The sequence below is a fragment of the Lipomyces arxii genome, assembly GCF_038497795.1.
Source record: "Lipomyces arxii strain Phaff 12-163 unplaced genomic scaffold V1512scaffold_38, whole genome shotgun sequence".
NCBI lineage: Eukaryota > Fungi > Ascomycota > Lipomycetes > Lipomycetales > Lipomycetaceae > Lipomyces > Lipomyces arxii.
The window spans coordinates 26,279-37,065 of NW_027117737.1; the positions used below are offsets into that span (position 1 = coordinate 26,279).

Here is a 10,787-nt window from a genome sequence, read left to right on the forward strand (position 1 = left end):
CGTATCCACGCCGATCGATATGCGGCTTAGTCCTAACCCTGCTTGTTTTTCACTTTCTATGTGAGAACGACAAGACGCGTTTATATACCAGACATATAAAATGGCTGCAGTCAATACTGAACAAGTTGAAAGCGTTTTGTTGGAAGTCTTAAGAAGTTCAAATCTTGATGTTGCTACTCTCAAATCAATTAGAACCGAGGTAGTAAACAAAATTGGTCTTCCTGCGGATTTCTTTAAAGACTCGTATTGGCGCACGCGTTCGTCAGAATTAGCGGACCTGGTTATTGTGAGTTTCAAAGCTTGGTTTCTTTATGCTGTTTATTAATTGATAAGTCTGAATCTGAAAAATTGCGGAAAAAGCTGACAAGTCCAGCAAAGAAAGGAACAAGGCGCAAACTTGAACATAACGCGTCTCCGCCAAAGAAAGGGATTATATCAGTTGAACCAATTGAAAATATTGATCAATCAAATTATTCAGATGTTTCAGATGAAACTCCAAAAACGCAAAAGACAAAGGTCAAACAAGAACTACCCAAAGAAAAGAAATTAAGGTCAAAAGAACGTCGCAAGAGAAGTTCAAAATCAAAGACCCCTGAGGACTCAGTCGAAGCCAAAATAGCATCATTAAAATCATGGGTTGTCAAATGCGGAGTTCGAAAACAGTGGACCCGAGAACTGGCTCCGTTCGAATCAGGAAAGGAGAAAATACAATATCTACAAAACTTGTTGGCTGAGCTAGGAATGGTCCCTCGCTATAGTTTGGGTATGTGTAAATTGAATGACTGTGAGACTGTTACCCATTCAAGTAGAAAAGGCAAAGAAGATCAAGGCCGAGCGAGAATTTGCAGCAGAAGTAGCACAGCTTCAGGCCGACTCTCGAGGCTTGTCCTCAGGTGCCCAGTCTCATTCAGAGACACAAGCAAACTCAAGAAATAATGATAAGCCAAAGCGAGTTGTACGTCATGTTGACGATTTTTATTACTCAAGAATCTAACTAGTTTAGGTTGCAGGTAACTTCAGTATCGACTTCTTAGGCGATCAAAGCGATAGCGATTGAGCTCACAACTCATCCATAACGTTCTTGGCTTCGGATACTAATACGGTTAGAGAATTGTAAGATCGATGACGTTAAGCATATTTACCACTGATACCAGTGTTGTCGGGTTCAACCCAGGTCTTTGAGACTTTACCGTCCTTGACAAGAACTGCGGCACGCTTACTGCGGTGGTTTCCAAAGAACTTGGATGCGTCAAAATCAAGGCCGAAACCAGTAACAAACTTGAGGGTCGGATCAGCAAGATATTTGATCTTGCCCCCAGCAGTGCCAATACTTTTACCCCATGAGTTCATTACAAAAGCGTCATTGCCAGAAATAACGTAGATCCCATTAACATCTTTGGACGCGAATTGGTCTGCTAGTGAAACGTAGCCAGGAACATGTCTAGCAGAGCAGGCAGGTGAGTATGCGCCGGGCACAAACACGAAAATGAACTTTCCCTGCCTTGTTAGGTGATTGTCAAATACATGACCAATTAACTCACAGATTTGGTCAACGCTGCCAAGTTAACTTCATCCCCCGGGGACTGTCCATAGAGAGGCACAGTTGGAACTGCATCTCCGATGGCAATACGGGAAATTGTGGACGTATGGAACATGCGAGCACCGGATCTTCCTGCTCGAAGTCCAGTTTGTGAAAGAAATCTCAATTGCGCTAGCATTTTGTTTTTGTGTGGGAGTGTGGTGAAGGAGGATCACTTGAATTGGGACATCTCCAAGCACCAAATAATGCAGTCAATTTATTCACTCTTACGTTTTATATTAGTGTAGATTGTTACGTCATTTTGTATTTGTTTATAGTATAAAATAGTGTCTGAATTCTCTCTGATCTTTCTAGTTTTTAATAGGTCGTTCAGAAGTAAATGGACCGGTTCAATTAAAGTTGCATTTCGGTCCAATTTTAGGTTCACAATATGTTTTTTTCCCGAGAAAACCTTTTAAAATATCAAGACTGTTAACGACAAAAGGCATAATAACAAAATGCGGCAAAATTTCCTCGGTATGGTCATTTCTCAAGGGAAAATGGCAAAGACAATTAAAGTCCGAGTTCAGATTCCAGTGAAGAAGTCTCGACTGAATGCCGTAAGTACAATTGAACAATTTTGTGTAAATTGAAGTTAACATTTGACGACAGGTTGTTAATAAACGGCATGATTTTCTTGTTCATGATGAAGGAGAGATTTGTCGTGAAGGAGATATTGTCAGAATTGAGTCCACTCGGCCGTTATCTGCTCGGAAGTTCTTTGCTGTTGCTGAGATTAAGAATCCAATTGGTCAAGTGTTCCAAAAGTACTCGAATTTCACTGAACTTGAGGCTAAATACACCAAATATCTGGTTGATAACCAGTTCAGACTGGCGGCAACTGAGCAAGAGTACGATGAATATAGCAAGGCGTTGGATTTGATCAGCCAAAATAAGAAATTGACCCATGGTCAACGGAAGCAAGAGCAGAAGAAGTTGGATCATCAAACAAGGCAGAAGTACGGCAAACGGTGGATTATATTTCGCGAGGATGGTATGCCGCTGTATTTTCATCGGCTGAAACTAGACGAGAAACTTGACGACGATTTCTACAAATTATATCACAGGAAAGAAGTTTTGAATCAAGAAGCAGAACGCACTGCTACTATGATGGCAATTACAAACAAGCTTGGAAAGGCCATTGATACTAACGAGTTTTGGTCAGATTATAGAGCATACCAGTTATTATATCATTTAGGAGACGACAAGGTTGCAGACAGCAGTTTCCTCAACTCGCTTTCACAAGAGCTAGGAGCAAAGTACAAGTTGCAGTCATGGCCACCTAATGTTAGTCTCCTCAGCACGTCTCTGCAAACAAGAGCACAGAAATTCAGCGAAGAAGCTCGCAGGCTAAGAGAGTAGGAACTTGGTGATTGGGGTAGACTGTTTTTATTGTACATATACGACTACGAAAGAAGATACAAGCATGTTGTAAATAGTCTTGCATTACATGTACACGTAATATCTGGCGAAACGTAAGAGCTATTACTGTACATATACGGCAATGAGAAAGAAACATAAACATAATGTCAATCTTACTGTATATGTTGCATGTACGCGTTAGATTCTAGACAATAAGACACGGGAAATCAAAATGCAGATTAGAAACCAATTTTGCGACTCATATTATACAAAATGGACCAAAGCGCAGACAGCTACTACCAGCTTCTGTATAAGTAAAACTTTGCCATTTCATAGCCAGTCCATGAAATGGCAGTGCTGGGCATGTTTGAAACAATTCTTGGTCGGAGGCCACGCATGAAACCTTTTAGTCCTTCTCGCCGGTATATAACTCTTGAGGCGTCAACAAGTGAATTTGTGTTTCTAATTTCAGGGTCGCTCGAAGAGCCCTTTGTCTGCAGAAATGTCTTGATGACGTCCATGGGTGTTGTAGCAGCGGCCGCGACGGCACCAGCTAGCCCTCCAGCGATGCAATGTGTCAAAGGGTCGTATTTTCGTTGTGGGTTCAAAAACTTAGAAAGGGCTTCGTATGTTGTGAAATTGAGTGCCGTGAGAGGAATGTTCATGAACAATGTAGTGGGATATGAAATATAAAATGCCGAAAAGCCTTCGGTTCGATAGATACTTGTGGCGCAAGCAGCGATGTTTGGATATAAATGGCCTGCGAGCTGCATTCGCTGTTTAATGACATCGAAAGGGTTCATGAGGGCATCTGATGCAATTGTAGCACAGGCGCCTGCAAGCGATGTTGCGATTGGATGATATCCTGTGCCTTCGTTTCCACCGAACTGCTGCTTTGTGTGTTCATATACAGAGAAATAGACGGCATGTGCCGGGCCTGCACCAATAGCAACTGATGTGATACCTCTCCAGAGAGCACGAGCGCCTTCAGTTGCGGATATCCTTGAGATTGCATTTGAAATTCCAGAATAACTAACGCCTCCTTTACTGACAATTTGCATTCGAGTCTAACTAGTTAGTATCTGGCCAATGTACGCATTATTGGCCATACCTTTATGGCGTCCACCGGATACATAACAGTATGTTCCTATGAACATTAGAAAATATTCAAGTTGAAATAATTAAATATTATAGTACCATAATACCAGCAAATGCTCCCGCCATTAAATTTGAGGCCAATGATGTATTTTTTGGCAATGCTTCATAATCAAACTCTTCTTCATCCTCTTCGATAATAGTCGGTGGATTTTTTTCTGTTTGCAACATTTGTGAGGACGGAGATTGTGAGACTACAACAGCGGCAGCAGCAGCAGCAGCAGCGACTCCAACAGAGGAATTGGTTGCGATTGAAGAAGACTTCATACGACGGTGAGTCTAAAGTGTGTAAATGATATTTCTTCCGGCCCGGTCTCGATTGAGTAAGAATACAAAGAGATATCCGGATGGAGCCCTAAACAGTCAAATAACTTTTATTTCCTCAAAAAGAAACTTGGAATAATCTAAATTGACAATTTGTGCAATCAAAAAATATGAAAAAGTCAAAGAAATGGACTAGTCCCATCAGGTATGCTGTAGGGTTAGGATATTTTTTGAGTTGTTTTCTCAGGGGTTTGGTGTCTATTGTGGAAGGGCGGTTTATAGTTCATGATGGAATTTTATAGATTATCTTGGGTTTTATTCTTTTATTGTTTCTTACATGTAGCGCAATTGTGTAAAGAAAATTGAAAAGAAAAACACTGTTTAATCGTTTGTTGTAAAGTTACCTTTTTTTTTTTTCCTTGAAAGCATATAAGTTTATATTGATGTTCTACGAACAACTGCTCTGTTTACGAGAGTATACTTATGTGCAATGCCCCAAAGCGATATAGATCTAGCAGCGCGGACAAGGCGACCTGTCAATGAGCAACCCGCGGAGTTTGACGTTCAGACTCTCATGTCTTTCAAGTCTCCGGAGCCTTGCGAACAGTTTCCCGCAGCTTCCGAGACAGATTACAAGACCCGACAAGATCCCGCGAAGATCGCTGCATTTTCTGCAATTCCCCCGGCCTACGTTCGATTCATTTGCGTTCAAGAGGAAAGAGGTAACTTCACAACAAACAATTAAACAGTGTCTTTCTTTTCAATTTTCTTTACACAATTGCGCTACATGTAAGAAACAATAAAAGAATAAAACCCAAGATAATCTATAAAATTCCATCATAAAGAACTATATAAACCGCCCTTCCACAATAGACACTAAACCCCTGAGAAAACAACTCAAAAATTACCCTAATCCTATGCATGTTGAATGACGAACGCTATCGTTAAGCTCTTCTCACTCTTACTTGTTTCATGTATACGCGATAGAAAATCTATAGTCCTACTCCTTTATAATAATTTGCTGAATAGTAATATTTGCGGTGTAGTAGTGCTGAATAAGTGCACGAAGCAAATTTCCATATAATGACTACTACGTTTGCAGTCTTTAAAATATTACCACCTAAACAGCACATTATCACTATACCGCGTATGTCAGCCACCTACAAACGTGTACCAATTACGAAGGCACAGAGAGTCACTCTACGTCTCCATCCTCGTCAAAACCTTCTCTGCCGTCAAGATCAGCTAGTTGAATGGTTTCAGCAAGAGTCGGAAGTCAAAATATCACAAGCAACAGTGTCAACTATCAGCAAAGTACAGTAGTTTAGAAGAGGAGGGACAGTGTGGAAACAGCAAGAGAGCATGCTCTGAGGCCTGGACTGATTTTGGATCAGCCTTGTTTACCTGGCATAAACGTATGGAAGTAGATGTACCAATGTCTACAGAGCTTCTTCAGCAAGCAGCAAAGACACTGTGGCATCGTTTACCAGCTTATTAATGCATGGAGCTGCCCATGTTTAGCAGTGGCTGGGTTGATAGGTTCAAGAAACGTCGTGTCATCAAACAACGAGTCCGCCATGGTGAGGCTGGTGACCTTGGTGAGGATACAGCTGCTGCTCAGCTAGTAACTTTACAATGTTATCACTTAGGTCTATACTAACCACTTCTATCTAGGAAGCTATTCAGAGCATCTGTACCCGATACCCAATGTAATGAGACTGGCCTGTTTTGGAAAGCTACACCAGATAGAGGTCTTGCTACTCAAAACATTAGTGGTACAAAGAGCAGAAAGCAAGGATTGCAGCTCATTTCTGTTGAATGCTGATGATAGTGACAAGTTGTCTGTCTGGTTCATTGGCAAGAACCAGAGACCAAGAGCACTTGCAGTATCAAACATACAGCTCCACTGCCTTAACTGCATCTTGAAAATACAATGGGACAGCATGGATTACTACAGAGATAATGGCTGAATGGCTATTATGGTTCAACCACTACGATAGCCGTAGAGTGCTATTGCTAATGGATAACTTCAGCGTTCATGCTATTGCTTTGCAGCATTTACAAGCAGTCCAACCAGAGGGTATTAGCAATCTCTGTGTGGCCGATCTACCACCAAATGCCACTACAAAGTACCAGTCTCTGGGCCAGGGCATCATCATGACATTCAAGAGTCACTGTAGGAGACACTGGCTCCAATATATGGTTGATGAAATGGAGTGTGGCCATCAATCAATGAGGACTATGAATGTGATGAAGGCTATTAGGTGGTCTATTGAGGCCTGGAAGCATATTAGTGCTTCTACAATTGCAAACTGCTGGAGACATTCGACTCTTTTTTTACAACCAGTAGTACCAGCAATCCCTGCTAATGCTGATAGAGAACAGCAGCTAGTAGTACAAGAGATTAGACAGCTTTTGAACAGCTTGGAACAGAAGCGAGGTATTCAAAGAACTATGGCTATTGAAACCTATCTTAATCCTCCAGCTAAGGCTGTGGTTGACATAGATGAGGATGTAACAGTTGAGATCGTGGCTCAATTTGAGCCGTGGGAGGACCATGAGTCAGATGAGGACCTTGAAATCATCCCAAAGGTTATTACAGCACAAGCTGTTCCATATGGAACAGCTAGATCTGTATATGGATCTGCAGGAAGAGCCTTGGCAGCATCAAAGAGAAGTGAAGAGAATGCTGAATAGCTATAGACTAGGCCTACAGAGATACCAGCAAGAGTCACTCTGGCAGACTATGATTAGTAGCTTCTTCACATGAATAGACGACTACCTTCACCCTATAACGTCTGCCAGGAGGCTGTCAAGACCCTCGAATCTCGTACCTCGATATAGTAATGGGATAATTCTCAGGACGAAGTATTACTATAGCGGGGTGGGACAAATTGTCATCTTTATTCTTGCCTAACACAAACAGTAGTACGAAACCCCTCAATCTACAAGCGTAAAACGCGTTCAAAGGAAGAAAGTAGAACAGAGGTTCTACGTTCATTTCGCAACAGTAATCTTAGGCTATTCGCTCGCTATTTTGACCAAAGTAAATAAGTTATAGCAAGAAGTGAGCCTACTGTTGCCAATCGGAAACTTTTTTTTTTTTTTTTTTTTTTTTTTGATTTCTTGTAGATCAATCAAAGAAAAAGGACGTTAATTGAACAAAAAACTAAGGGTCATCGACGGAAAAAGTGAACTGTATCGGGCAACAGAAGAATCACGAGGCTTACAGATATAACATTTCAGAAGCTTACGCTAAATACTGTTTTACACACTTGATACCCACTATCGACTGACCAACAGACTCAAGAACACTGCTTTTGGATTTCGTAGGTAAGTTGAAGTTGTATGAAGTTTAAGATCTTCAGTATTGCTAACCGATTCACGTTTTGCAAAAATCGTTGGAACAAAAAAGCGCCCATTTATCCTTGCTCTTGTCAATCAAGGATACTGGCCACACACTTGTCATAGATCTGGTGTTGCATTCTCAATCAAGATGTTTATTATGCAATACTTTTGCCGAGAAGATTTTTCTCACATGGCTTTCTTACTGACATGAGGAAACAACTGACAAAGAAGTATCTATTCAACAGTCGGCGGTATTTGGTTGGGCCATTTTGCGACGCTTACATTCATTGGCTTAGTATTGAAGGGATGTTTCAGCAAAGGTGTGAATGTGACATATCTTGTGATCATTTTAGTAAGAGTAACGTTCTGTTCAGTGGTATCAAAGCTTATAATTAGGTCTTGGCATACTCGGTAGTAATTGCCCGGCTTGTTTCTACATTCGTCAGCCAGAAGACAGAAGTTTCTCTCTGCAGTTACCAGTGGAAGTCGATGGTGACAGTCATTAGATTATGAGTCTTTTCAAAGAACAAAGTAAGTAATTACCTTGTTGAGATTTGAGATGAGTTTTAACAGAATTGTCTTCTGTTGAGTTGAGTTTTTTTTTTTTAAGTATTAACTAGAATAGTTATTCGAAGAGGGCTAAGTGGGCATTGCTCTACTTATTTAACTACGGTACGTATTACGAACATTGCAATCCCACGAACTAACCACATCCTTCTCACTTCTAATTTTACTTTCATTTTACGTTACAGTATCATATGCAAATGTGTGTTTCAAGATTCACTTACTACTCTGCTTCTGTATAATACTTCCGCTGACTAGTCTGATGTATCTTGTTCTTACAATAGAGTTTCTTTCTCACACATTGTAACTATATGATAGTTAACATGAACTCGTTCTCGTATTATAAAGACCGTTCTTAGCTTAGCGTAGTTTGTAAATTGAAATTCAATTTATTCTGACTGAGAGTTTACCCTACTAATTCTAGGCAGACTAGAGTTCATTGTCATAGCTCCAGTCCCGAAGAATCAAGTAAGCACGCGATCATTTATTAGTTTTAGATACACCCAACGGCTGTTCTAACAACTTAACAATGGTAGCGCTTGTCGTGAACGCGTGACGGTCCATTCCATGTCACGTTATAGTCAGTACTACTTACTAATGCTTATATAGTCATAACGTAGCGTGTATATTATAGAGGAGTTGAACGTATGTTTGTTTGTTGCACTTTGTATTGTTACATATGTCATTTCTCAAAACTTTACTACATTCAGGGTTAATTGAAATTAGACTTTCGCTTATTTAGAGTTGGGACATCCACACTTGCCATTAAGCTTTAAAGTGTCTTGTCCGGTTTCTTTGTAGCTGAAATCGCTTAAGATTTGATTAGAATATATATATATATATAGTTAGGGAGTTGTATATATATATATATATATATACATGTATAAATATAGTTAGAGGGTTATTACATAGTATTATATTTATTTTAGTTTACTGTAGATGAGCAGTATTATGAAGAGTGCAAAACAGACACTTTACTACAGAATACAGAAACATAGTAGTCAGTAGAACGAGAAATATTACGCATATTCCAACACTATTGAGAAGTATAGTGTAGTATTTGACGATGAGAAGTTTGTCTCGATTAGTCTAAAGCCAAATAAACCAGACATTAACGCTCTTATAAAATTTGAAGCTGACAACAATGCTCTTGGATTCAACAGTCTGACAGACTTGTGGTATTTGTCTAAGGATTGCGGAGAACTTCCAGAGCTACGACTAAGGCGGATTTCTGATGAAAGTCTTAGAGAGGTGATAGGGGCGTCTTTTGCTTTTGACGCGATATAAAATGAACTTCGCATTATCGAAATTGAGATGGCCAACATTACCCGTCTGCAAACTTTTATGCTCAACGCATCTTCTTGCAACATCGTTCAAGATTGCCAAATACGGAAGAATGCGAAGTTGCTGGCAAATTGTGTGAACGACTACAAAGGTATGATTCATAATTTTAAGATTCTACAAGCCAACTTGAAGACAATTTAAATTTCTCCCAAGACAAAACCAGTGATTGGGCTGATCTGTTGGCAGAAGCATATGAACTCATTTCAAACTACCGTCAAGGTCAGACAGCTGTACAGCGGAATGTTGAAGACGATTGTGCTGTTGACAGTGACGGCAACGTGGATGAGCCATGCGCAGATGACACAGTGGGTGCTGAAATCGGCGCTGCTGATAAGGAAGACTGTTAATCAGGTACTTTAATGCATATTGCTAACTTAGATAGCGCAACTTCTAAAGCTTCAGATGATGAATCCAATTGAATTTTTCAATAGTTATAGTTTTTTTGAATAATATAATTTTAATATATTTATAGACCCAAAATATTTGTGCTACTAAATTACACTACCCACAGATCTTTGATTTTTCAAATCTTTTGAATATATTTATGTCGTATCAAATGGGCCTAAATCAACAAATCAACAAATCAAGCAAAAAGGAAAAACCGAAAGTTTCCCATGCAATCAGATTTTAATATTACTTATTTGCGAACATTCGACGCCATGTCCACTAAAAGACAAACATCATTTATGTATCAAATTGTACAGTAGTGCGAATAAGACTGACCAAGCCGGAGCTACATAGCCTAACGGACATGTGGCAGCTTTTACAGAGAAATATTGTAGAATGGATCCCGAAATACGCCAAACAAATGATCAGATAAATCCGCTATATTCTGTAACTGGTAAAATTGATACGCAATATCGCCACAGGTGTGACATTTTGTTATAATAATGACCTCTCATTAACCACCAAATATGTCGCTGTCTCTGATTTTCAACGCTAGAAATCTAAGTAGTCCTGCTCCAGTCTTACTTCATATCGGAGTTATATTGGTAACAACAAATAGTAGGAACATTTTGTCCAATTTGCGACGACTCGATTAAAAATTTTAAGGAAAGATATTGTAAGAGACGTGTCGTGACGCTCTTATACGTTTGTAGGAAAGATGTGTAAACTGCTTATATTGAAAGTAACTCGTAGACCTAGGTGAACAATGACTCCTCACTGTAAT

At 39.8% G+C, this 10,787-nt stretch overlaps 4 protein-coding genes across 4 annotated transcripts; 2 read left to right on the top strand and 2 right to left on the bottom strand.

The window, feature by feature from the left end:
- Nucleotides 1-4: 4 nt before the first annotated feature.
- Nucleotides 5-1,447, top strand: V1512DRAFT_115244 (uncharacterized protein). The gene is made up of 5 exons (XM_066912908.1): nt 5-286; nt 334-763; nt 810-955; nt 1,004-1,113; nt 1,155-1,447. Exons 1-4 carry the CDS (start codon nt 101-103, stop codon nt 1,055-1,057), a joined length of 816 nt encoding a protein of 271 aa, XP_066769081.1. The 5' UTR covers nt 5-100; the 3' UTR covers nt 1,058-1,113; nt 1,155-1,447.
- On the bottom strand, nt 935-1,805 carry V1512DRAFT_268542 (thioredoxin-like protein). The gene is made up of 3 exons (XM_066917496.1): nt 1,542-1,805; nt 1,143-1,497; nt 935-1,094 (listed from the first exon to the last, which is right to left on the bottom strand). The coding sequence occupies exons 1-3, from the start codon at nt 1,716-1,718 to the stop codon at nt 1,060-1,062; spliced, it is 567 nt and encodes a 188-aa protein (XP_066769082.1). The 5' UTR covers nt 1,719-1,805; the 3' UTR covers nt 935-1,059.
- Nucleotides 1,806-1,809: 4 nt separating this feature from the next.
- Nucleotides 1,810-3,180, top strand: V1512DRAFT_268543 (mitochondrial 37S ribosomal protein uS17m). Its single transcript, XM_066917497.1, has 3 exons — nt 1,810-1,961; nt 2,008-2,139; nt 2,192-3,180. The coding sequence occupies exons 2-3, from the start codon at nt 2,038-2,040 to the stop codon at nt 2,939-2,941; spliced, it is 852 nt and encodes a 283-aa protein (XP_066769083.1). The 5' UTR covers nt 1,810-1,961; nt 2,008-2,037; the 3' UTR covers nt 2,942-3,180.
- A 57-nt stretch (nt 3,181-3,237) lies between these two features.
- Nucleotides 3,238-4,267, bottom strand: V1512DRAFT_255489 (mitochondrial carrier domain-containing protein; the record flags this gene model as incomplete). Its single annotated transcript, XM_066914807.1, has 3 exons — nt 3,238-4,008; nt 4,053-4,088; nt 4,139-4,267. The coding sequence occupies 3 exons, from the start codon at nt 4,265-4,267 to the stop codon at nt 3,238-3,240; spliced, it is 936 nt and encodes a 311-aa protein (XP_066769084.1).
- Between the last annotated feature and the right edge of the window lie 6,520 nt (nt 4,268-10,787).